This window comes from Phyllobates terribilis, unplaced genomic scaffold (genome assembly GCF_046119375.1).
Source record: "Phyllobates terribilis strain yellow unplaced genomic scaffold, ASM4611937v1 Scaffold_1__5_contigs__length_1240528914, whole genome shotgun sequence".
Lineage (NCBI taxonomy): Eukaryota > Metazoa > Chordata > Amphibia > Anura > Dendrobatidae > Phyllobates > Phyllobates terribilis.
The window spans coordinates 187,751,814-187,779,442 of NW_027362761.1; the positions used below are offsets into that span (position 1 = coordinate 187,751,814).

General features: G+C 43.2%; 1 protein-coding gene across 4 annotated transcripts in view; it reads left to right on the forward strand.

Moving 5' to 3' along the window:
- PCSK5 (proprotein convertase subtilisin/kexin type 5) overlaps positions 1-27,629 on the forward strand; it is a 955,602-nt gene that overhangs the window by 117,231 nt on the left and 810,742 nt on the right. For 3 of the 4 annotated variants that reach the window (XM_073670684.1, XM_073670697.1, XM_073670703.1), the window contains exon 2: positions 10,613-10,717. In XM_073670684.1, coding sequence (XP_073526785.1) covers positions 10,613-10,717 — 105 coding nt within the window. Of the gene's footprint in view, positions 1-10,610; positions 10,718-27,629 lie in introns of all 4 variants that reach the window. The other variant, XM_073670692.1, reaches the window with a different exon arrangement.

The window sequence follows — 27,629 nt, forward strand, 5'->3', positions numbered from 1 at the left end:
AGAAAAGAGCAATCCCCAGACGGTGCCCACAAAACTGGAAGTGTGGCACCCCAGGGGTCTGGTTTCTACAGTAACAGCAATGTTATGTCTGAGAGCAGGTGGGAGGTCTCTTGGTCAGGGATCCTATGCATGCCACACCTCCTGCCCAGTCCTGGGAGGGGAAGAACTTCCCCTATATAAACCTAGGGCTGAGGCAGGGTTAGGGAGTAGAGAAGAAGTAGAGACAGAGAAGCAGATATAGGAAAAGAACATCAGGAGCTCTGTGGGAGCAGTGCTACAAGGAGTCAGGGGCTGGCAGCTGCAGAGCTCGCCCTGACTGAGAAGTTATCACCGGACCCGGAGTCCGAGGCTGTGGGGACTAACTCCTATCCAGCAGCAGAAACCGACCGGCAGGGGATTGCAGGTCCTCTGGCCCAGAAACCCGAAGGCACGGTCACACGCGTGGGACCAGCACCGCCGTCGTGGAGCGGAAGCTACTAGAAGGCCCCGAGTCACCGGCCATACGGGTGAGCACCACACGGTACACTCAGGGACGTGGGCTACTTATACCCGCCTCTAGCAAGGTAGCCGGAAGAGTATCGTTAGTTTGGGAGGCCTACAACTCCGCCTGGCCAGGGGAGATCCCATCTGCTCAAGGACTGACCAGGCCCCAATCGCTAGCCAGTACTCCGGGAGTGTCTATCTTTGTCACCAGTAAAGACCCTGAACTACACCGTACTGTCTCCGAGTGGTTCCTGCTACCCCCATCATCCACGTCGGCTGCCCTGAGGCCATACCCCTCCCGTTGGGGGTTATACTATCACGCTGCACAATCCTACCACCGGCCTCAGCGGTCTGCCCTGCAGCAGCAGCTCCTTAGCTGTACTCAACGGGTGGCGTAGTCGTCCAACATCCTGCCGACTACGCCAAAAGTTGACGCGCCCCTGGGCCTGTGTCGCCCTGCGTTGCGCACGCGGGAGCTTACCCGGAGCCGGACCGGATCAGAAGCGTACAATTGTCCAAAATGTCTTGATTTTTCTTTACTGGATCTAAGTGGCAAAAGCCAACCTCTGAAAATCGACCCCGTAATATTTTTCCTTCTCCACTAGAATTAATAGTTGGCACAGTGCTTTTAATTTTAATAATTCCCCTCACAATTATTTGTAGAATATGTAATAGGAGAAAAATGTAATAAACTGACTTATTACAACACCTTATTACAGGACCGTGCTCAAATTCAGTGATCTCTTTAGAATAACCCATTCTTTCTCCCTATGCTTGGACGGCAGACTGCATGGCTAGGTGCTGGACTTTATACATCTGCGGCAATGGGACTGAATGAAAAACCTGAATTCAATGATTTGATTTAATTTGTCAACTCAAAACCACATATAAAACTTCTTAAGCTAATATATAGGGGACTTTCGCCTATAAGAATCAAACCAGCAGTATACGTGTTACTTTTTTATTGCTTAAGAAAACTACTTCAATTTAATATGCAAATGAGGGGCCTTCAGTGCACCCTTGTTGTTGCCAAATACTCATTGCACTCTTATGCACCCTCAATTTGCACTCTGAGCACTGTCCCTTATCTTGATTGACAGTGCTCTTTTCACTTGACCATGCCGGTGCAGTCACGTACACAGTGTGGGTATGTAGGGGACTATCCCATATAAAATCAAAGCAACAGTATACATGTTACTTTTTTATTGCTTGAGAAAACGACTTTAATCTCATATGCAAATGAGGGGTTTTCAGTGCTTCCTTGGTGCTCCCAAAGACTCATTGCTCCCTTATGCACCCTCAATATGCACTCTGAGCACTGTCTCTGATCTTGATTGACAGTGCGCTTTTCACTTGACCATCCTGGTGCAGGCAGGCCCCCTCAGTTTGCAGTCTGAATACTGTCTCTGATCTTGATTGACAGGCCTCCCTGTGTGCATGCCTGCTCAGTGTCAGTGCAGGCATGCACACAGTGTGGGCTCTGGCGTGCTCTCATCCTTCACTCCTGTCTGCGACTACTGCTTGCTTTACTGATCTTTGCTGTAAGGAAAGATAGCCCCTACAGTAATTGGTATGGATCCATTACAATATAGATTATAACATATTCATTGTTTGATTATAATATATGAATCGTGCCAGTGTGAACAGAGCCTTACAGTTCTTGGCAAAAATGGCCAGTGTTAATATGTTTGTTCCCCCTCATCTCTGCTAAGGCGATGGTGTAGGAAGGGTGTCACTTTACCGACTTAAATTGATAATTACCATGGAGTTTTTCAGGATGCAATTTAGAATTAATAGGCGAAATTTGGCTGATATTCATAAATCCATTTTACAAGTGAAAACTTTTTTGGACACAGTCTGTGCAGTTGTGTGGAAGAATTCAGTCCTGTGTGTAACGTGGAATGTTTCCTTGTCCCCTTAGGCACTATACACAGAATTAGTAAAAATATCAGTTACTGTACAATAGAGAATATTCACTGTATACGTTCACAAGATTCTCCACTGTATGCACAGAAGCCTAGCGGGACAGATGCCAGCCCACATTTCCGTCTCAGCCAATTTTTACCACAATAGGTTTGGCAGGTTTTCCTCTACAACCTTGAAATGGCTGTTTTGTCTAGTTTTTCAGAAATGATGCATGTTTGCAGCACTCTCAGCGTCATATGGGAAAACTCAGCAGCTGATTACAAAATGGCCATGAACTGCATCAGAACCTGACTGACATAATGAAGTGATGTTCTGCAAAGCCGAACATTTCCTTTAACACACTGTATAGCTGTACAAATAGGACATGTAACCTAGAAAATGTAGTCTGAAAAATTAGATACTTTCCTTCTGGAATAGTATTTGATTTGTAGCACGCAACTCTCCTTTGTCAGCATTATTTCAGAAGTGCTACCTCTCCGGTATCCAGAAGTTAAGTTTGGACTCATTTTTCCTGTATGATTTTTCTATTTTTTGCTCAAGAGATCCAAACACGATAGGCTAACTAATATATAAAGTGATGACTTCTTATACCACTTTTTGCTTTTTGGTCTATATTGTATTTTTAGTACTCTAAGACAGATTTGTTGGATGTTAACAGATTTAATACAAAATGTTGTACACTTGCGCATTGTTGCATTAGCTTGTACTCCATGGAAATAACTGATATCTAAGGTTTCCATCCATTAGATGTATCGGCTGAAGCCTTCCGAGCCCTCATGTACAGGGCCCACAATTATCTGGTGCCATTAATATTACTGCTGTCTTTTTAGCCTACATTCCCACGATGAGCTTTTGGTGTTGAAGATTTTTGGCCCCATTTTTGCACCTATTAAGTAAATTAGGTTATTTGTGTTTTTTTACATGCAGATTTTTCCCCCTTAGGCCACGTTCACATGTTTAGTATTTGGTCAGTATTTTAGATCAGTATTTGTAAGCCAAAACCAGGAGTGGGTGATAGATACAGAAGTGGTGATGTGTTTCTATTATACTTTTCCTCTGATTGTTCCACTCCTATAAATACTGAGGTAAAATACTGACCAAATACTGAACGTGGCCCTGGCATCCAAGGCATTGATTACTTCAAACAACCAGCTAGTGACATGCCACTATAGATGAATCGTCACTGGGAAATACACGACACCATTTTACCACACACAATCTGATATTGTAACCATAAATGCAATGGTTGTAAAGCTAAAAAGCTAAACGATTACACAGCTAAACAAATTTGCCAAATTTTCTTAGAAAATTGACACCCAGAAGACAATTTACTGTATGTGGCCCCCATTGAATTTTTCAATATGATTTTACATAGTCATATAAAAACTAAAATGCTGATTGATGATCGAGGCACAAAGTACATGAAAATCCACCCTAGGAAACAGCCAGGATTTCCCCGTAGTCATTAGTAAAGAGATTATTATATTGACTATTGGGAAATTGTGGCTGTTCCTGTTATCCGTTTTTTTATTACACAGAAGATAACATGAAACCTATGAACATACATATATACATACATTGTTATCTCCTCTATCAAATAGCCAGATAATATAGCCTAAGTTGTGGCTTCCTGTATTATTTTTCTGATCTTTTTGCCCATAATGATTGGGATTCCATTAAGAATGAAGAGTTACTGGGTTAAAGGTGGAATTAGCAGGTTACTCTGATGTCTATGGGGGTCTTAAGAAGACACAGGGCAACCGTGCCTATCAGGTGTCACACTGTAGGGTAGTTATATACACAGATTCAATACCCAACAGGCTGAAAAATGTGTAAAGTAAAAATAAAATTAACCCCAAAATACAAACATGGACATTTTATATATTAAAATAAACAGTAGATTGCAGTGGTTAGAAACTTATGGCAAATGGATTTGATTTTTTTTTTTTATCAAAATGATATGATCTCCAAATGTGAATGAACTTGTATTATGGTACTAGAATATATTGCAGTGTAGTGCATTGTGCACGCTTCGTGTCCGTAGCATAGGCTGGAATTGCCAGGTTCTGGAAAACGCTTGAGAAATGCAATAAAACAGCGACACATCAGAGAGGAGATAAAGATGACAAATATGGACAAAAGCTATATTATTTTCCTTGACTTTATTGAAGTTGACAGTGGATAACAAATCGTTCTGATGATTACTGCTGCTCTCACATTTCCGTCATGTATTCTATTGGTTGGAGTAAAGCATGCTCGGAGAAGATGACAGCAGATATGTGTGCAGTCTTCTGTAAGTGCAGGGGCTTTATTTTCTTATTCACTGACCAAGACTTTACTTTAAGACACAAAATATTGTTTTTTAAAAGACATACAGTAGTATGTTTAGTAAATCAGGTTCAGTTTTTGGGTACTGGCAACACTCTTCTTAATATATCCACTGCCCATCATAAAATCAGAACACTACATACTTACCTCATGGGCCGGCATGAAGGCTTGTTTTTGAAGGACAAACTGTAGGTTTGAATCCCTCCATTTTGGCATACTTTCGAGTTTTTGGATCACTTTTTATTCCAGTTTTGGGAATCAAGATGACCAAAAATCTGTCATTCTGTCATTTTTATTGTTATAAGACATTTATCATGCATTTAATAGTTCAGAAGTTTGTCAATTTGGTGAAACCAATTCTGTTAATTTTTTATTGGTTGGATATATGCGACAAATGGTAAAACCTTTACATTTTTATGCTATGTGGTCTTATTAATATTTTGAAAATGTTTGTATTACATTATATGGGCAGCATGGTGGCTCAGTGGTTAACGCTGTTGCTTTGCTGCGCTGGGGTCTTCGGGTTAAAATCCCACCTAGGACAACATCTGCAAGGAGCTTGTATGTTCTCCCCGTGTTTGCGTGGGTTTCCTCTGGGTTCTCCGGTTTTCTCCCACACTCCAAAGACATACTGATAGGGAATTTACATTGTGAGCCCCAATGGGGAAAGTGCCCATAATGTCTGTAAAGCGCTGTTGAATTAATGGCGCTATATAAGTGAATAAAATAATAATAATTTTTAGCTTTTTACACTGCTCAAAAAAATAAAGGGAACACTCAAATAACACATCCTAGATCTGAATGAAATATTCTCATTGAATACTTTGTTCTGTACAAAGTTGAATGTGCTGACAGCAAAATCACATAAAAATCATCAATGGAAATACCCTCATACCACCGTCATGGAGTCGGTTTCTAACCGTTTGTGCAGACACATGCACATTTGTGGCCTGCTGGAGGTCATTTTGCAGGGCTCTGGCAGTGCTCCTCCTGATCCTCCTTGCAGAAAGGTGGAGGTAGCGGTCCTGCTGCTGGGTTGTTGCCCTCCTACGGCCCACTCCACGTCTCCTGGTGTACTGGCCTGTCTCCTGGTAGCGCCTTCAGCCTCTTGACACTACGCTGACAGACACAGCAATCCTTCTTGCCACAGCTCGCATTGATATGCCATCCTGGATGAGCTGCACTACCTGAGCAACTTCTGTGGGTTGTAGAGTCTGTCTCATGCTACCACGAGTGTGAAAGCACAACCAACATTCAAAAGTGACCAAAACATCAGCCAGAAAGCATTGGTACTGAGATGTGGTCTGTGGTCCCCACCTGCAGAACCACTCCTTTATTGAGGGTGTCTTGATAATTGCCAATAATTTCCATCTATGGTCTATTCCATTTGCACAACATCATGTGAAATTGATTGTCAATCGGTGTTGCTTCCTAAGTGGACAGTTTGATTTCACAGAAGTTTGATTTACTTGGAGTTATATTCTGTTGTTTAAGTGTTCCCTTTATTTTTTTGAGCGGTGTATTTTGTCCCATTAGGGGATTTGAACCTGCAATTATTAGATTATTGGGACAAAGTTGTACGATATATTTACAAAAGTGTCAGCCCATAATAATGCTAAAAACAAAGACAGCTACTATAACAAAAAAAGAGATAGTCACCGTATTGCAAAAGTCAAGGTGACAGTGAGCATACACTTATAATAGTGTCGTTCTGACAGTGACGCTGCCTCAATAATTGCACAACCATTGTAATATCATAAGTGTCAGTCACGGTGTCCTCACAGCTCTACTGTGCTCTCGGAGCTGTCAGTGTCTCTATAAAAGTTACTTTTCCCTCTTAAAAGATACAGTTTTCTATGCAGCATTGAACGTACATGTTTCAAAATTTATTTTTTACTAATGTCCTGCATATTACATGCATCAGTGTCTAGGGCAGGATTGGAACAGGAGGATCCTCTGGTGGGCCCCCATGCAGGACGGGCCACCACCCTCTTATATGATCAGTACTTGGCACTATATACTTGAATCATTATGTACAGACAGAGGAAGCATCTTATTCATTTATCAATCTACCCAGTTCATTGTTATATAAATTTGTGATTGAGGATAATGTCACATTTGCATTTAGCTGAAAAGTGGGGCCCTGGAGTTGGTTACTGGTGGGCCCTTGGCTCCCCAGTCCGACACTGGTTTAGGGTATCAGTAAATCCTCTCAGACCACTGAGTTGGTCAGTTTAGAAACCATTTACCCATTTATGCCATTGTAAATGCAAGCTTGCCAACTGGATGCTCACTGTAATGTATGTGTAGAAGCTAGCTAAGAAGCTCCTCGTTTTACCCACTTCTTCAGGAGGATTTTGCACCTTATTTTGTACTTCTTTTGGGTTGCTGCTTTTCTGCAGTTTTGCATCATCCATTCAACTAATTGACAATCCATAAAGGGTATATAAAAACTTTTCCCATCAGAGGGAAAAGAAAAGTAAATGAAGGTAACAAAGATGAAGGGGTCTTCTGCTTGCAGCAATGAATTGTTATATCCTCATTTGAGCGTATTAAGATCTAAGAAATGGTTCCCTAATTTGACCAGATTGGAAACCCCTCCTCTTACAGTTATATGAAAAAGTTTGGGCACCCCTATTAATCTTAAGCTTAATGTTTTATAAAAATTGGTGTTTTTGCAACAGCTATTTCAGTTTGATATATGTAATAACTGTTGGACACAGTAATGTTTCTGCCTTGAAATGAGGTTTATTGTACTAACAGAAAATGTGCAATCTGCATTCAAACAAAATTTGACAGGTGCATAAGTATGGGCACCTCACCAGAAAAGTGACATTAATATTTAGTAGATCCTCCTTTTGCAAAAATAACAGCCTCTAGTCGCTTCCTGTAGCTTTTAATGAGTTCCTGGATCCTGGATGAAGGTATTTTTGACCATTCCTCTTTACAAAACAATTCCAGTTCAGTTAAGTTTGATGGTCGCCGAGCATGGACAGCCCTCTTCAAATGATCCCACAGATGTTCAATGATATTCAGGTCTGGGGACTGGGATGGCCATTCCAGAACATTGTAATTGTTCCTCTGCATGAATGCCTGAGTAGATTTGGAGCGGTGTTTTGGATCATTGTCTTGCTGAAAGATCCATCCCCTGCCTAACTTCAACTTTGTCACTGATTCTTGAACATTATTGTCAAGAATCTGCTGATACTGAGTGGAATCCATGCGTTCCTCATCTTTAACAAGATTCCCGGTGCCGGCATTGGCCACACAGCCCCAAAGCATGATGGAACCTCCACCAAATTTTACTGTGGGTAGCAAGTGTCTTTCTTGGAATGCTGTGTTTTTTTTGCCGCCATGCATAACGCCTTTTTGTATGACCAAACAACTCAATCTTGGTTTCATCAGTCCACAGGACCTTCTTCCAAAAAGAAATTGGCTTCTCCAAATGTGCTTTTGCATACCTCAGTCGACTCTGTTTGTGGCGTGCTTGCAGAAATGGCTTCTTTCGCATCACTCTCCCATACAGCTTCTCATTGTGCAAAGTGCGTTGTACAGTTGACCGATGCACAGTGACACCATCTGCAGCAAGTTGATGCTGCAGCTCTCTGGAGGTGGTCTGAGGATTGTCCTTGACTGATCTCACCATTCTTCTTCTCTGCCTTTCTGATATTTTTCTTGGCCTGCCACTTCTGGCCTTAACAAGAACTGTCCCTGTGTTCTTCCATTTCCTTACTATGTTCCTCACAGTGGAAACTGACAGGTTAAATCTCTGAGACAGCTTTTTGTTTCCTTCCCCTGAACAACTATGTTGAATAATCTTTATTTTCAGATCATTTGACAGTTGTTTTGAGGAGCCCATGATGCCACTCTTCAGAGGAGATTCAAACAGGAGAACAACTTGCAAGTGGCCACTTTAAGTAGCTTTTCTCATGATTGCATACACCTGGCTATGAAGTTCAAAGCTCAATGAGGTTACAAAGCCAAAAAAAGTGCTTTAGTAAGTCAGTAAAAAGTAGGTAGGAGTATTTAAAACAAGAAAATGATAAGGGTGCCCATACTTATGCACCTGTCAAATTTTGCTTGAATGCAGATTGCACATTTTCTGTTAGTACAATAAACCTCATTTCAAGGCAGAAACATTACTGTGTCCAACAGTTATTACATATATCAAACTGAAATAGCTGTTGCTAAAACACCAATTTTTAGAAAACATTAAGCTTAAGATTAATAGGGGTGCCCAAACTTTTTCATATAACTGTATAAGATAAGAAGGCTTACGGTAACTCTGTTGTTTGTTTTTTGCATGTGAGAGAAAAAAGGTGTTTTTTTATCAGTGTGCTGGATCTGATTTTCATCCATTTTTGGCCCGTGTTCATTTTAACCATCAGTGTGACATCTGTTTTGCTCTTATGCAAAAAAAAAAGAAAAAAATCCCAAGCTTCTTTTACCTATTAAATAGTAAAAAATGGACAGAACTCAGATTTATTGACTTACATTGGCGAGATTGTATCATTACTCAGATCACAAATTCAGGGTCCACCAAAAAAACATGTACATGTGAACATATCCATAGACTGTAATAGGTTCATATTCTATCTGAATAAGAAAAGATGGATCGATGATGTATGTGAAAAACGGTCATCTGAATGGGGCCTTACAGACACAGTATCTAGTAAACTTTCCAAGTGCAAGGTCTTTACTATTCAAAAAGCCTTTCCAGATTTCCAATGTTACAGTGTATATAGTTCTGTACAGGGTGTCATTAACTTAAAGGGGTTGTCCAGTCCACATCGATAAGTCTGCGGTCACTCTGTGTGACTGCAGACTTATGAATCCCCCCAGCGCATGCACTGTGTGCTGCAGGGATTCACCGGTTGCTGACCCAGAACCGGAGGTTATGTATGTGTTATACATACTCCTGACCAGAGTCTGTCCAGTGGGTGCGGCCTTGCTCCATACACTTGTATTGAGTGAAGCCACGCCCCGTCTAGTGATGCAGCCATGCAGTGGGCGTGGCCGACTAGAGAGAGTGGCCTCGCTCCAAACAAGTGTATGTAGCAATGCCGCGGCCTCTAGACAGCTTCTGCCTGGGAGTATGTATAACAGATACATAACCTCAGGTCCCGGCTCTGAAACCAGCGAATACCCGCACACTGCGTGCTCTAGAGGGTTTCATAAGTCTGCAGTCACACAGAGTGACTGCAGACTTATCGATGGGGACCTGACAACCCCTTTAAACAAACTGCGCTTTTCTCATCCTCTCTGGGTCCATTTCTCAGTCTCCGTCGTGTCCCGGTGTCTGTCATTGTCTACAACACTGGCATCACTTTGGCAACCTATCATCTCCTTAGCTCCATGTGACATCAGGGCTGCTGACAATAACAGACACCAGGATCAATGGCGAGGTCTCAGAACTGGACCCAGGGATGGTGGGTAACGCAGGGTTATGAACTTCTAACAGTTCAAAAAGAATCATTGCCCATTATAAACTGTGCTTCGTGTAGCAAACTCAACAAAATGCTCTTTAATGGTGCCAGTCATTTAACCCATATTTTTGTTAAGCAGTTTGCTATGTGTCAGTGTGGACGTGCATTGATATAAAACGCTGCATATAAATTAAACATTAAAAGGTAGACACGGTCCGTCTTAGAAGCTCAATTATAATCTTTGCTTATGCAGTTAGTGCCTGAAGGACACCTACATCCATTTCGTATCGCGTGTCCTTCTTTTGAAAGATGATCATTGGGCTCAAGTAACGTTTTAGCACAGCGGCAGCTTGCATAATTTATATGTGTCGAAACAAAAAAAAAAAATACATTATAGAATTTTTTTCATCGTAACGTAAAAAAAAATTCTATTTTTTTCTCCACTGCAGATTGGGTCACTCCTGGATTACTATCACTTTTATCACAGTAAAACTATCAAGAGGTCGGTTTTATCAAGCCGAGGAGCGCACAATTTCATCTCAATGGAACCAAAGGTAAGCAGATCCCCTCCATGTCTACAGCCAAGGGTCTTGCATTATTAATTGGTAATGTCACACCAGAAAAAGATGCTCACAAGCCATTTGAGTACTATGGAACTGAAACATCACCCCCATCAATGCCTGTCAAAAGCCAGCCAAAGAGGGAATGTGCAATGAATGTCTCCTAAAGTAAGCGACCATTGTAACCTTGGCTGATATAAGTAGCATAAGGGAAGAAATAGACAAAACGCAGGCTGTTTTATTATGTTCATGTCTATTAAATAGAACATAAAAGTAATTGATGATTGTCTGTCGCAGTCACACGACAAGACTGTATTCAGGGCACAAGTAAAGTCCTGCAGGCACACAGCTCTATGCTTATAACGGTGCGTACTGTATGTGAGTCAGTAACTTCCTCGATATAAAGTCATTAAGATTATGGCTCTTCCTTCTATTCTGTTGCACTAAAATCAGATTGACTCAAAATAGCTATTAAAGTTGATTATAATAAACATTTTATCATTATTTAGATTCATAGAACAATATATTTAATACCAGGAACATTTATTAGAACAGTGTTCCCCAACTCCAGTCCTCAAGGCTCACCAACAGGTCATGTTTTCAAGATTTCCTTAGTATTGCACAAGGTGATAATTCCATCATATGTGCAATACTAGGGAAATCCTGAAAATATGATCGGGTTGTGGCTCCGGAGCTGGGGATCACTGCCTTAGAGGGCATATTCACAATTCACATTTATTCCACATCGGAAAATCCGTTCCCATCATCTATAAGGGGTTTATCTTAAAGGGAATCTTGTCACCAGGTTATTACTATATAATCTGAGAGCACCATAATGTAGGAACAGAGAGCCTGATTACAGTGATGTGTCACTTACTGGGCTATGTTTTGCTGATCAATACAATCTGAGTTTTATCAGCAAGAGATTATCACTACAGGACAACTGGCTTCATACACCTCCAGCGCTGATTAGCAGCTTTCTTTACAGTATATACAAAAAGCTGCTAATCAGTGGTGTAGGTGGGATTATACAGGACACAACATCCCAACTCTGCTTAATCTATAGCAAAGAAAAATAATTCTATCATAACTGCTGCACCCAATAAACTAAGTGATCATAGCTGGAATCAGGGTCTCTGTCCCTACATCATGCTGCTGTTAGCTTAAAAAGCAAAAACCTGCTGACAGATTTCTTTTAAGGCCACGACCCCACTATCCCTATACGGTCAGTATTTTTTCTCAGGAGTGGGAGCCAAAACCAGGAGTGGGTGATAAATGCAGAATTGGTGCAGTTGTTTCTATTATACCTTTTCTCTGATTGTTCCTCACCTGGTTTTGGCTCCCACTCCTGAGAAAAAATACTGACCAAATACTGACCAAATACTGATAGTGGGGCCGTGGCCTATCAGTTAATACAGCACCATCTGCAGTCTGCTTAAAATAGTCCTCCACAGAGCATAAGTCTGCAGCTGTTGTGTTCCCACCGGTCTTGATGAAGGGGTGTGTTGGAGTCAAATGCTCCTGATACATTAAGTGGTGCAGTCCTCCTAATGAATCAGAAGTGTCTGACAAGTGGCAAGCTCCTCCAAGCTCCGCCTGACAAATCCTACTTCACTCAGTGACTGGAGTAAGATTTCTGGCAAAGGGAATGCCAGATCATCATGAATTAGACAAACTGTGGCATCACACCCCAGCACGCCCCATCCCTACAGTTTTGCTAGAGCTGAGCAAAACTGGTCTTAAGACAAAAGTAAAAAATGTCATGTTGTGCAAAAATGTAGCGACTTTTGAAAACAATTTACACAGATGAATCAAGGCCCAAGAGTTCTCGCGGCAGGCATATGCAAGCCTTCCTGAGAATGAATGAGACCGATTGTCACAGAAATTTCTGCAACAAATCTGCTACATGTGAATCCATACCAAGCTTTTTTTTTAAAAGTTGGGGCAGACTTTTAAAAATCTAAAGGGAAATTAAAAGGAAAACTGCCTTTGTTAATCTTGGCAACTAAGCGCAGCAGAGGTTGTAGTTTTCCAAAATTGATACAAAAATAAAGCTGCGCTTGTACTGTTTGCTATGGGAGTAAGAATATGTTTTCTTTTAGACACTTTTGTTAAATGAGGCACAATGATTTTTTTTGTGGGGGGAAATTGCCTCATTTTTTTATTCCCTACTTTTTTCTTTCATCGGTGCTTTTTTTTACACCACAGTATATTCTATCAGTATGGCATTTTTACCTGCAATTTTTTTCAATATGCATCTTTACGGGACATAACGCCAGAAAAAAAAATGGCAAGTAACAAATATGATAAATTCAAAAACTACAATCAAAACACTTGTAAAAACGCAATGAAAAATGCCTGCCACTTATGGTGTTTTTAAAGTAAAAAAAAAATTTGGAAAAAAGCCTCTGTGAAGGAGTCCTAAAAGTATTGTACTACCACTTTCCCATGTTGCCACCGGAGGGAGGCGGTAGACTGGAAATTATGACTACCGCCAGACAAACACAATGTGGAATGGAGAATTGCTGAAAAAGTAGTGGCAAATACACCAGAACTTAATCTTCATAGGTTATCGAAATATATTGTAAATGTTCATGCCCAGGTACAAATTAAGTAGAGTTTAGTAGGTAACTCAATGAGCTGAGGTACTGGCACTCCTATGGCAAAGGTTCTAATAACACATTGGTTGTGCCAAATTATAATCTCAGAACTGCTGCACTGGTGAAATTGGTTCTACATTTCATGTATTTTCATATATGGATGTAGAAATACTGAATATGCACATGCACCTTTGCAAAATCTGAAAATGCAAATATACAGCATGTTCCAAATTATTGTGCAAATGCCATTTTTCTCTGATTTTCCCAAGTGGTCGATGCAAATAAGTCAGTATAATGTTCAAATCGTCAACTGTTAGAGTAGAAATCACATTTTATTGGACAAACCTCCAATAATTTTTTTCAAAACTAAAAAAAACCTCAGACTGCAGTGTTCCAAATGATTATGCACAACAGTTTCCAAACATTATATAGGTTCTAAACAACTGAAAATGGTAATTTGTTGAATTTGCAGCAATAAGAGGTCACATTTACTGAAATCAAAAGCTTTTTCAATCAAAAACATCTTAACAGGCCAAGTTACATGTTAACATAGGACCCCTTCATTGATACCACTTTCACAATTCTTGCATCCATTGAACTTGTGAGTTTTTGGATAGTTTCTGCTTGAATTTCTTTACAGGATGTCAGAATAACCTCCCAGAGCTGCTGTTTTGATGTGAACTGCTTCCCACCCTCATAGATATTTTGTTTGAGGATACTCCAAAGGTTCTCAATAGGGTTGAGGTCATAGGAGGATGGTGACCACCCCATGAGTTTTTCTTCCTTTATGTCCATAGCAGCCAATGACTCAGAAGTATTCTATGCAGCATGAGATAGGGCATTGGCATGCATAAAAAATATTTTTGCTACGGATAGCACCATGGAAAAAAGAGGTCAGTCTGAAACTCTATATACTTTATCGAGGTCATTTTCACACCTTCAGGGACCCTAAAAGGGTCTACCAGCTCTCTCCCCATGATTTCGGCCCAAAACATGACTCTGTGACCTCCTTGCTGACGTCATAACTTTGTTGGGACATGGTGGCCATCCACCAACCATCCACTACTCCATCCATCAGGATCATCCAGGGTTGCACTGCACTCATCAGTCAACAAGACTGGTTTAAAATTACTCTTCATGTATGTCTGGGCCAACTGCAACTGTTTCTCCTTGTGAGCACTGACTAGGGGCGGCCAAATAGTAGGTTTATACACAACGCCTCTGGAGGATCCTAAACCTTGAGGTTCGTGGGACTCCAGAGGCACCAGCTGCTTCAAATACCTGTTTGCTGCCTTGTGATGGTATTTTAGCAGCTGCTTATTTTTCCGATGAATTTGTCTAGCAGAAACGTTCCTCATTCTGCCTTTGTCTTCACAAACCCTTCTGTGCTCTGTATCAGTCACAAATCTCTTCGTAAAATATTTAATGTTTTAATACCTTGTTTAAGGCATTGCACTGTATGACACTTTTCAGCAGCAGAGATACTTTTTCTTTCCCATATTGCTTGAAACCTGTGGCCTGCTTAATAATGTGGCCTACTTAATCCTTAAGTAGTTTTCCTTTAATTGGGCTCACCTAGAAAACTAATTATCACAGGTGCTTGAGATTGATTTTATTGATCCAAAGCTCCCTCGAATACCATAAGAGTTTATTTGAAAGCAAAAAATTACATCTTTATGACACTTAAATCCAATTTGCATAATAATTTGGAACGCAGTGAACATGCAGCAAAATGGCAGAGAGAAATAAGGTAAATGATTATTAAAACACTTATATAAGCATGAAAGTAACTATCTGCAAAGATCTTGAGAGATGAAAAAATATTTTCTTTTGGATGAAAACATGCTTGCTTTGTTGGAGAATATTGATATCTTCTAAATTAATGAAAGCCATGTGCCATGCCACCAAACTCACTGGATGCTCTATCATGCAGTACCTTGTGCAAGAATGAAACACAGAAGATAAATGAAATCTGAATACAATATGAATCTGGACAGGAATCCATGCATATATTAGATTTATCCTCCATACCAAATTTCATGGATGACTTAGTCTACTATGACTTATATGAGCTCTAATCTCAATTGTCAAAATAGTGGATGTATTATTTAAGGAAACATTTGTGATGTGAACAAGAAGTAGGTAAATATTAATGGTTGAAGGAGAAAAACCAGCAACACTGCTTTATTTTTTAAAAAATTTAGCGTGTTCGAGGAAGGGACTTGTGGTCCAGATTAATTGAAGTGGGAAGCTCAGCACCACAAAAGAAAATGAGACACTAGGTCTTGCTACAGTGTTAATTTATTTGATCCAGCAAGGAGTCAAAAACCGATATGATCCAACGTTTCGACCGAGAGCGGACTTTGTCAAGGGCGTCTGTGTATAACAAGAGCCGGGAACCAGGAGATGCGGCAGGGTGTGAGCCGCATTAAATATTAATGGTGCAATGGGATCACAAGAATTATATTTATTGTATATGTCACACTTAATAAGGCATAGTTACCTTGTTTTATACATAGCACTGTCTAAATCACATGTCAATCAAACATTAATCCCCTATTTCAAGGAAATCTAAAGCGGTCATATGCATGACATAACTGAAGGCCAACAGCTGTTTCTCCACACTCTTCTGACACCAAAAACATGCAAGCTTGACTGAGCATGCATGTTTACTTCAATGGGGACAGAGAATAAATCAATCTGCAAGCAGCTTGTCTCCCATAGATACTAAGGATAGTGCATGGTAAAATTCGATATGTCCAATTCCCCCCCCCCACCGCCTGCCATAAGGGAAGAGTCAAAACAACCCCATACAAACTAGATGGACTTACTGTATCTTATGTATATAGACAAGTCCCAGAGAACTGATGTAAAGATGCTGTCTGGTTTAGAAAACCCAAATACCAAAGATAATCTGAATTAACAGAGGTGGGTGTACCCTTTAGGAGCCTCATTTATTAAACAGTATGAAAAGGAGAGACAAAGTGCGTCTCACATGGAAGAAAACCTTGTTTACTGTGCATTCATTTTCTTGCGAAATTGTATAATGTTTCTCTTACTGGTGACCCTGTGGTGAAATAAAATAATTGCTTGGCTTCTCTGCAATTTACCTCTGATTTGTGTAAGTCCTAGCAGCAAGACACTGGATAATCAGTTTGGCAAAGGAGGACTAGTCTTAAAGGGATTTTCCAAAGTAGACAAACCAAAGTGATTACAGAGTAACTAAACTTCATTTATTTTTTTCAGTAATATTTGTCCAGCATGGGAAGTTCTGAAACTCTGCAATGTGATTGGTTTCCAAATCCTGCTGTTCCCCCAGTCTATTCGCCTGCATTTAGCTGCATTGATATCTTAACGCATTTATTTGGAGTACCGATGATAGCAGTGAAAGAGTCTCCTCTTCTGAGTATTCTGCTTATCAGAACAATCTCCTGCGGCAGCTTATCCCCATAGTGAAACACAGGTGCTGACTAGTGTTGAGTGAGTATGTTTCATTAACTCTTTCGGCGACCATGCTTGGGTGCATGTGTCACGGCTCTTAGACAGCTGTGACACATGCAGAGGTTGCCTGTCAAACAGGCAATCTCTGCATGTGTCACAGGTGCCTAACAGCCGTGACACTTGCAGCCGCGGCGACAGTAAAAAAAAAAGCCGAGCACGCCAAAATACTTATTTAACCGAGTTTATATTATTTATAAGAGTTAATGAAACATATTCGCTCAACACTAGTGCTGACCCTTTTTCATTGCCATCATTTGTACTCCATATGAGTACATTTTGATATAAAGGCAGCTGAAGGCAGGTAAGCATACTGTGGAAAAGCAGAGTTTAAAGCCACTTACTGGCAATTCATTTTACAGTAATAAAGATTAATATCCTAATAATCTGATTTGAAAAGCTTCATATTTTTTTAATGCTGGGCAAAATTATGTAAAAATTAAAAATTACTCTTTAAGTTGTATAAATTGTGTAAATTGTGTGCTTATGTTTATATTCTATCTATCTATATTAAAGGTATACACTTACATTTTCCTAGATTTATGTAGGCTCATTTTTCCATTACTTCACTTTTTTAGCCAATATTACAAAAAAGCACTTCCAATTATTTTTTGACACTTTTTTTTAAGAATTGGGTTTCTTGCTGTGTCATTATACATCAGCTGTTTTTTGACACAAATTGAAACAAATGTAAGTCGTAGGTAGAGTCTGTATTACTGGCTCTGAGGCTGAATGTGGGCTGTCATGTGTGAGTAGATTATATACCTGTCAGTTATATTTTCTGTATTGTGGGGTGTGCGAGAACAATTTTGAATATATTAATGCTATAGCCATTGCAGCACCCAACTTTCACCATGCTAATTTTAGAGGATTTTAAAGGACACCTTATCATTCACTTTTAATTTGCGTCCATCAAACACAATATTTCGGCAAATATGTTTTCATGTTTTTCATTACAGACTGTTAGCTGACTTCACAGAGTCACACTTTATCATAAATTGTAATCAGCGAATCAAGTAACGTTGCAGTGAAGTCACAGATTAAGCCTTTTGCATAAATGTAAATACATTTGGTCATTATCGTACCTTTTACCGAGGTCAAATGTGTTACAAGAATTCAAGAAAGCAACTAGCGATGGCAGAGACATTATATGAAGCCAGACATTCATTGTCATTGAATCCGAGTCCCAATCTGTTCGACATTTGTTTATTGGTCATTTAGATTATGGAGATAAAAAAAAATGAAATAGGAAATGCAAAGAATAAATCTCAGCCGCAAGCTTTTCATTCATGGAAACCATCAAATTCCACTGCTTGATTTGGTTGATGTATATAATAAAATAAATATCAAAAGTGAGGCACTTCCAATTTTCTAAGATAATATAAATCCATTGAAAAATTAAAAGTAACATAAATGTTTATTAACAAAGTTCTAATTTATCTTTTCTCCTAATTCATCCATTTGCAGGTCCATCAGTGGGCAAATAGATGAAGGTCTAGTATGACTTTGGTCAGACTATGGGACCTGGTTCGCAATCTTAGTTCTAGATCATTGCAAAGGTGTTCGATGAGGCTCTGCGTGAGCCATTGAAGCTCTTCCATACCAAATTCACGCAACCGTGCCTTTATGGATCTTTCATTGTGCACTGGGGCACAGTCATGCAAAGGCAGAAGAGGGCCTTTCCCAAACTGTTCACACAAAGTTTAAAGCCTACAATTATCCTAATAATCTTGGTATGTTGAAGTATTCCGATTTCCCTTCACTGGAACTAACGGACTTATCCTAACCCCTAATAAATAACATAGCATTATCTTTTCTCCACGAACTGTATAGTTGGCACAATGCACTCAGGCAGGTAACATTCTCCTTGCACTCGCCAAACCCAAACTCGTCCATCAGACTGCCAGATAGAGAAGTGTGATTCGTCACTCCACAGAACACATTTCCACTGTTTCAGAGTCCATTTTTAAAGTGCTTTATACCACTCCATCTGACGCTTGGCTTTGTGCTGGGTGAGAAAAAGCTTGCATGTAGCTGCTCAGTCATGACATGAAGCTCCCCGGCATACATTGTTTGTGCTTATGTTTGACAGAGGAGATTTGGACTTATTGAGTCAGCAGAACATTGGTGACATTTATGCGTTTTGCACCTCAGAATTGCGACTATATGTGTATGTGGTCCACCACTTTGTGGATGAGTTGCTATGGTTGGTTCCCTTTTCAATAATACCAAATCACAGTTGGTCATGGAAAATTTAGGAAGGAAGTCATTTCCCAAACTGACTTCTTTCGATAGTGTCATCCTATTACAGAAGCGCGCTCGAATTTGTGAGCTCCTTAAAATTATCTTTCATAAAGATTTGTAAAGAAAGACTGCACATCTGCGTGACAGCGTGGCAAATCAGGGATGTTCGTGGGCGGAGCCGATTTTTTTGGTGCGAACAAGTCGGAACGCCGAACACGAACCCGAATTTCAAATGCGGAACAAATTCTCTCAACACTACTGGTGAGAATAGTGGTAGCCTGAGCGCACTGAGTAATCTACTATGGATCTTTCAGAAGAGCAGTCTGCCTTGTAAACAGGCTATAAACTATCTGTCAGCAAACAAGTGGCTGATCGGTAGTCGTTTCATACCGCCAGGTTGGCAGGTGTAAATGGACCCTAACTGTACAAAGAAAACCCACAATTGGTTTACCTATTCATCTTACTACAATAAGATCTCCGTGTAAGGTGCAGTTACATTTTCACAGCAAAGTAGAACTGAATCATATTACTGCACTTTTTTACTGCAGACTGGGGACACCATATTTCTTTCCGTCTCAAATTCACTTGACAAACATTACCATTTTGCTTATAGAAGTATTTGCATGAACAACACTGCTTTTGTGAAAAAGAATCTGGACTCTGTTTTGAAGATACTGGGCAGAAAACCTATTATAAAAGTAGTAATATTTAAGTCATCTAGTTGTCCATCTAAATATATAGATATTCTATGGGGTATTTATCAAATCTAATTGGTGACACAAATAGAAAAGTTGACCATAGCAACTACTCAGATTCCATTTGCTCTGCCCAGTACCCTTTAAGACTCATGAGGTGCTGAAATAGGAACTCTTCTATATCAAGTAGAAACTGGAAACGGACTCACCAGAACTAAAGATAATATTTTTAGATCTGGACATCTTTTTAACTAAACCATATTAGGAAGTTGTAGAACTTTTTTTATGCACATTTAATTTTTTTTTGTTCTGCACAACCCATTTACCTTACAGTAAAACATAAGCTCAGTAATACCAGTAAAACACCGTCTGGGTTATATCTTACTTGCCTCAGATGAATACAATATACACTGCTCAAAAAAATAAAGGGAACACTCAAATAACACATCCTAGATCTGAATGAATGAAATATTCTCATTGAATACTTTGTTCTGTACAAAGTTGAATGTGCTGACGTCGGGCCCTCATACCACCCTCATGGAGTCGGTTTCTAACCGTTTGTGCAGACACATGCACATTTGTGGCCTGCTGGAGGTCATTTTGCGGGGCTCTGGCAGTGCTCCTCCTGTTTCTCCTTGCACAAAGGCGGAGGTAGCGGTCCTGCTGCTGGGTTGTTGTCCTCCTACGGCCCCCTCCACGTCTCCTGGTGTACTGCCCTGTCTCCTGGTAGCGCCTTCAGCCTCTGGACACTATGCTGACAGACACAGCAAACCTTCTTGCCACAGCTCGCATTGATGTGCCATCCTGGATGAGCTGCAGTACCTGAGCAACTTCTGTGGGTTGTAGAGTCCGTCTCATGCTACTGTAGCACCCTGAGGATTCGGCTGCTACAGGGATATTACACCTCAAGCCAGAGGTGTGGTATTCCACTCCCGGGTAAGGATGGAGTGTGGAACTGAGCTTAGTAGGCTGCATGCACTACATACATCCCATTTCCGGGGGACAGAACAACGGTACTCCCACCAGTATATGTGCAGGTACGACAGCGTCTGTCCCTGGCTGGAGTGGGAGGGGGGTGGAACATCCCAGTAGTGTAGGGGCAGATAGGGGGAGTACTCTGGGTAAAGCTAGGAGCTCATTGGGTGCTAGTCACCTGGGCTCACACATAGAGGGAGTATATAAGGTGGGCACCATCTTAGGACAGGGTCTTTTTAGCAGAGGAGCTCAGCCAGGAGGGCTGACAGGGAGCTGTGGCTCCGGCTGGGCCCAGCTCCAGGGCCAAGCCTGCATTGAAGAGAGAGAGGAGGAAGAAAGGCCCAGAGAAGCAGAGTCAGAAGGAACCCTAAGAACCAAGAAACAGACCAGAAAGGGTGAAGGGTTGGCGGACACGGGTACCGGAACCCGAACTGGTGGAGGCCACTTATCCTCAGCCAGGAACCGGAGGTCGTGGTCAAGATTTGCCACGACCCTCACCAAATCCACCAGAAAGGCACACCAAGCATAGGGTCAGGGAACCCAGAGAGGAGGTTTGACCACCAAGAGACCCGAGGGAGCCGGCCAAAGGTGGATCCCTGGTGGGAACGGCCAGAGACAGAGAGAGAGAAAGGGAGCTCAGGACCACGCTCCAGAACTGCCTGGGGGTTAGCTGAGTCCAGGACCTGGTGGATGCAGCACGGCTCGGGTGGTCACTCAAGGCCAGAGTGACTGAGAGAACAACCGTGAGTAAAAACCCTGAAACTGCACCTCAAGTCTCTGACTCTCCTTTCTACAACATAACTACACCCATCATCCACACCTGCTGCCCTGAGGCCATACCCCTCCCGTTGGGGGTTATCACATCATCGCTGCACCCATACCACCGGCCTCAGCGGACTGTTCTGCAGCGGCGGCTTCAAAGCCGCACTCAACGGGTGGCGTAGTCGACACATATTCTAACATCTACTGCCATAGACTGCCGCTTAGTTTGACACCCTGGGCACGGACCGGGTCACCGCCACAAGGACTACTACCCCTATCCAGATCCGGCTCCGGGTAATCCCTTGAACATGGCCCAGGGGGCGCGTCAACTTTGGCGTAGTCGGCAGGATAACGTGCCCGCAACCACCGGGTACTGCGTGCCTGAAGAAAAGTTTATCTGTACCGTAAAAAGAAGTCTCCCGCCAATTCCGGAGGGTCCCCGCCATTGGACGCCATCACGGGTCGTTTCCCGCCGGTTGCCCGCCATCTGCAGCTTTTTCCCGCCATCCACGGAGTTTCCCGCCACTGGGAGACGATTCCCGCCATCTGAGAAGATTTCCCGCCCTGGCAGAGCGGACGCCATTATGGGCGTGCCAGAGGGTGGCAAGAGGCCACCTCCCATCGTGGGCCAGGACCAAGAATGGCGCCAAAAACGAAGACCGCCCCCACCAGCAGAGACTGCAATGATTGAGATGTCCATCAGCGTGGGGGGTCTGCCCCTGGAACTGACAATCACCAAGTTGCCCCAGGACCGCCCTCAATGGGGGCGGATACAGAACAAAAGAGCGAAGATGGGTGCAGCCTGCAGGAGTCTGGAGGAGCCGTACCCGGAGATGGAGGGAGAGGCAGGCAGCACCGACCCTGTGGTCAGGAGCCTGATGCAAGCAACCACCCCACAAGACCTGGTGGAGATCCTGGCACAGCTCCCCCGAGACCGGGAGCGTGCACAGACCGCGCTGGAGGGCCTCGCACGGAGGATGGCTCAGGTGCAGCGAGAAACGCTGACGGAATGGAGCAGGGAGATGGCCCAGCAGGCTGGAACCCGCCAGCGGAGCACACCACCCGCAACGAGGAGCACGCCTGCCCCTGAAGAGGATGCAGAAGGGACGGAGGCCGGAGACGACGCCGCAGAGGGAGCTGAAGAGACGGAGGCAAGTAAAGGGAACGTCACTACCCCAAGCCCAGCCACCGTAAGCCTACCCCCGCTCCCCGTCGCAGAGCCCGAAATCCCACCGATCGTGCCCGTTGCCGCACCGCTACCGCTCCAGACTAGGCCCCAAGCAGGAGCCGCGACCACGCCCCTTGTGACGTCACGCGCCTCAACCCTGAGCGCGGCCAAGCAGGAGACGCCACCGGCCTGGTCGCAGGGCCGAGTGCCCCCGGGCGCCGCAGTACCAACAGCGCCCTCTACTGAGCCACCGGCCTGGTCGCAAAGTCAAGTACCCCCGGGCGCCGCCGTCTTCACGGTGCCCTTTACCTTCAGGGTACCCCAAGCCTGGTCGCAAGGCCTAGTGATCCCGGGTGCCGCTGCCACCACCGCGCCCTCAACCTCCACAGTGCCGCACCTGGGTGAAGACTTGTTAACCCAGCATATTTGCCCGGATGGGCAGCCTTTTGAGTGGCCACCGGAGTACTACCATCCCCGACTCCGGAAGGAAAGGCCCCTGGATGAGCCCCTGATCCCGGCTCCGGCGCCCGCCAAGATCACCCCACTCTCGCTGGAGGAAGCGCAGTTTGCGTGGGACCCCACTGGAGGAGACCTCATCGGGTTCACTCAAGAGACCCGGGCGGCTGCAGCTGAGCGTGCGGAGTGCTGCCGGCAGCAATTAGAGGTTTTCGACCGGGAACGGCGAGAGAGGCGGGTCCGCGAGGAGCGGCTGCAAGTGAAGAGTGCAGAGCAGAAGAGCCGGACCCGACGGAACCCCCGTGCAGCTCACGGTCCCCGTGCCACCGGGACTGTAATCAAATTCCAACTGCAGCACGGTTGGGGCTTCATCCGGGATCACCACACGCCAGGCGACGTCTTCGTGACCCGCAGAGATGTCGAGTCCCACCTGCCGGAGGGACACAGAGGTCGTGACCTTTACCTGGGTGATGAGGTCACCTTCACCCGGCACCAATGTGCCAAAGGACCCTATGCCCTTCATGTACACCGACTGACAGAGAAAGAGCTGAGGTGTCAGGAGGAGCAAGAGGACCCGGACGGGTCTGAAGGGTACACGGAGGAAGGAGCAGGAGGACGCCGCTACTAAAGTACGGTAAATGGAACTGTAAAATAGTTACCCGTTAGGGTACAGGAACTGTTACCATTATAGTCCCCGTTGGGACCAGCAAATTAAACTGTTACCCGTATGTCCCTTAATCCCACTGGCCGAGGACTGAGAGCGGTCATTCTTCCCTAATCCCACTGGCCGAGGACTGAGAGCGGCCACCTCCCCTTGTATATAGTTGCGCTTTCTAAGGCGCCCCCTACTGGTTTTATAAGGAACTGTGTTTTTCCAGAAGAGACTGTTGCACTTTATCCGGTCACAAGTTGCACCGTGGCCGGAGGAACAAGAATGTTTATAATGAAAAGTTTTATATGAAGAGTATTATGCTGCTGATATATATATAGTGTTTTATATGTTTATGATGTTTTAAAAAAAAAAAAAATTGTATGTTATTGGATATTTTATTCTTTTACAGCCCGAGGACGTGCTGTGGTTTACCAGGGGGGAATGTAGCACCCTGAGGATTCGGCTGCTACAGGGGTATTACACCTCAAGCCAGAGGTGTGGTATTCCACTCCCGGGTAAGGATGGAGTGTGGAACTGAGCTTAGTAGGCTGCATGCACTACATACATCCCATTTCCGGGGGACAGAACAACGGTACTCCCACCAGTATATGTGCAGGTACGACAGCGTCTGTCCCTGGCTGGAGTGGGAGGGGGGTGGAACATCCCAGTAGTGTAGGGGCAGATAGGGGGAGTACTCTGGGTAAAGCTAGGAGCTCATTGGGTGCTAGTCACCTGGGCTCACACATAGAGGGAGTATATAAGGTGGGCACCATCTTAGGACAGGGTCTTTTTAGCAGAGGAGCTCAGCCAGGAGGGCTGACAGGGAGCTGTGGCTCCGGCTGGGCCCAGCTCCAGGGCCAAGCCTGCATTGAAGAGAGAGAGGAGGAAGAAAGGCCCAGAGAAGCAGAGTCAGAAGGAACCCTAAGAACCCAGAAACAGACCAGAAAGGGTGAAGGGTTGGCGGACACGGGTACCGGAACCCGAACTGGTGGAGGCCACTTATCCTCAGCCAGTAACCGGAGGTCGTGGTCAAGATTTGCCACGACCCTCACCAAATCCACCAGAAAGGCACACCAAGCATAGGGTCAGGGAACCCAGAGAGGAGGTTTGACCACCAAGAGACCCGAGGGAGCCGGCCAAAGGTGCATCCCTGGTGGGAACGGCCAGAGACAGAGAGAGAGAAGGGAGCTCAGGACCACGCTCCAGAACTGCCTGGGGGTTAGCTGAGTCCAGGACCTGGTGGATGCAGCACGGCTCGGGTGGTCACTCAAGGCCAGAGTGACTGAGAGAACAACCGTGAGTAAAAACCCTGAAACTGCACCTCAAGTCTCTGACTCTCCTTTCTACAACATAACTACACCCATCATCCACACCTGCTGCCCTGAGGCCATACCCCTCCCGTTGGGGGTTATCACATCATCGCTGCACCCATACCACCGGCCTCAGCGGACTGTTCTGCAGCGGCGGCTTCAAAGCCGCACTCAACGGGTGGCGTAGTCGACACATATTCTAACATCTACTGCCATAGACTGCCGCTTAGTTTGACACCCTGGGCACGGACCGGGTCACCGCCACAAGGACTACTACCCCTATCCAGATCCGGCTCCGGGTAATCCCTTGAACATGGCCCAGGGGGCGCGTCACTACCACGAGTGTGAAAGCACAACCAACATTCAAAAGTCACCAAAACATCAACCAGAAATCATTGGTACTGAGATGTGGTCTGTGGTCCCCACCTGCAGAACCACTCCTTTATTGAGGGTGTCTTGATAATTGCCAATAATTTCCATCTATTGTCTATTCCATTTGCACAACATCATGTGAAATTGATTGTCAATCAGTGTTGCTTCCTAAGTGGACAGTTTGATTTCACAGAAGTTTGATTTACTTGGAGATATATTCTGTTGTTTGTGTTCCCTTTATTTTTTTGAGCAGTGTATATATTCCTTCCATATATCTTTATGTTGCTGACAGTGTATACCCAAAGTGTTAGAGTCAATAGATCCCCAGCCTGTACTAAGGCACCAACGGTACATGTACACCAAATTACATATGGACCACAGTGTTTAAAAAGGCTCCCATCTGAGAAAGTTCTGTAGATGGGACACTGCATTGCAGGTTTGCTTGCTAACATTTCCATTAACTCCTTAAACATGTTTAGAAGAGCTCATGAGCACTAGAAATAATCTTTTATTCGTCATTTGTAACCTATTTGGTTAATCATACTAATACAAAAGGATCTATTTGTAAAAAGACCTACAGATCAAGTTTACAAGGTATAAAAGTAAATTGTTTTGTGTCTAGGAATACAATAATGAAAAAAAAAAGTAGTTGATGTGTTCTCAAGGCCCACAATAGCTGTGTCCCAAAGGGGCTAATACATTAAGTCCATTTTGTTTCTTTACAAACATTAATCTCTTCTCAACGTGTAAAATACATGTACATGAAATGTCAGGTGTTTTTGTATGGAGCTAACTTAGGGGTTGAGCCTTACATACAGGGTGGGTGCCGACTGTGTTATATAGTCGGCATCTGCGTCTAATAGCAGTGATCTGAGTTATAGTAGCTGTTATCGCTGCTGCCTATTCACTCAAAGAGGTATTCTCAAGTTATTAAATTTGCTTTAATTAGTTGGATAGCATAAAAATAAGCAGGTTTGCTATTGACTTTTATTTTATATAGTGTACAGCTGGTTTCCATGAAGCTCGGCCATAGTGCCTGGCCGATTTGTGCCCAGTAGTTACACTGCAGTAGATGGGTTAGCTCCTAAAATCCCAGTCAGCTTTCCCCAGGTCATTGATTTATATACAGCAGTTAGCTGCTCACCTCCCTTCCCCTAACTCTCAGCTCCTGACAAGCTGCCCTTATCAGTCCTGTGTAATCACAATCCCAGACCTCTAGCATCACTGTTCCAAGCTGTGTGCTTGTAAAATGCCCTGATAATTCTATATGTTAATTAGTAATAACAGTGTAGCCTCAGAACAAACCATTGATAGCTGAATGTGTTACAGCAGAACTTGTGCTAAGCTTTACTGTATAGTTCTGTTAATATTACAGTTCTGCTACGCACGAGGGCTATCACTCAAAGAGGAGTTCCTGCCCCACTAAAACCAGGAAGTAACGAGATTGCAGCTTTGTGAGCTGCTCAACAGACATTGAGAGAATAACCCCTTAAGTGCTGTTATCAATTTGTGACAACAGCATTTCTGTAGAGTTATGAAATTATGGGACGATTACATCTCCCACTTGCCCTTTGTGCAATGTGATCAGGGGGTGCCAATGGGTTGTCGTGGCAGCCAAGTGCCTACACATTGTTCTTGTTGCCATCACAGGCTGAGCTTCATAGATGATCATGATATTCACTATATTCTGCATAACTGTTGTATTGCAGTAAATAGAACAAGCCATCAAACGATCAAAGGTTCAAGTCCCCTAAGAGACTTACTCAAAAATATAGTGAAAATGTAAAAATATGTTTTAAAAAAATTAGCCTGAATCGCCCAGTTTTTCCCAGTTCAAAAATAAAGAAATCAAAAGCAAAAAGCTGAGATTTTAGGAGTTAAATTATCTCCTGCCATGCACTGTGAACACTCAGCTCCAGGCACTACGACTGAGCTCCATGGAAACCAGCTGTACACTATATACCGGTAAGTTCCAATCTATAAAAATATTTAAACACCTTAAGGAGTTAAAAAATTAAAACACTAGAATTTAAATTTTTTGGTTGGTGCATCTCCCCAAAAATGCAATAAAAACTAATCACACTATTCTATATACCCCAAAATTGTATAAATTAAAATATCAGTTTGGCACGCGAAATACAATCTCTCATACATGTCCATCCATGGGAACATAA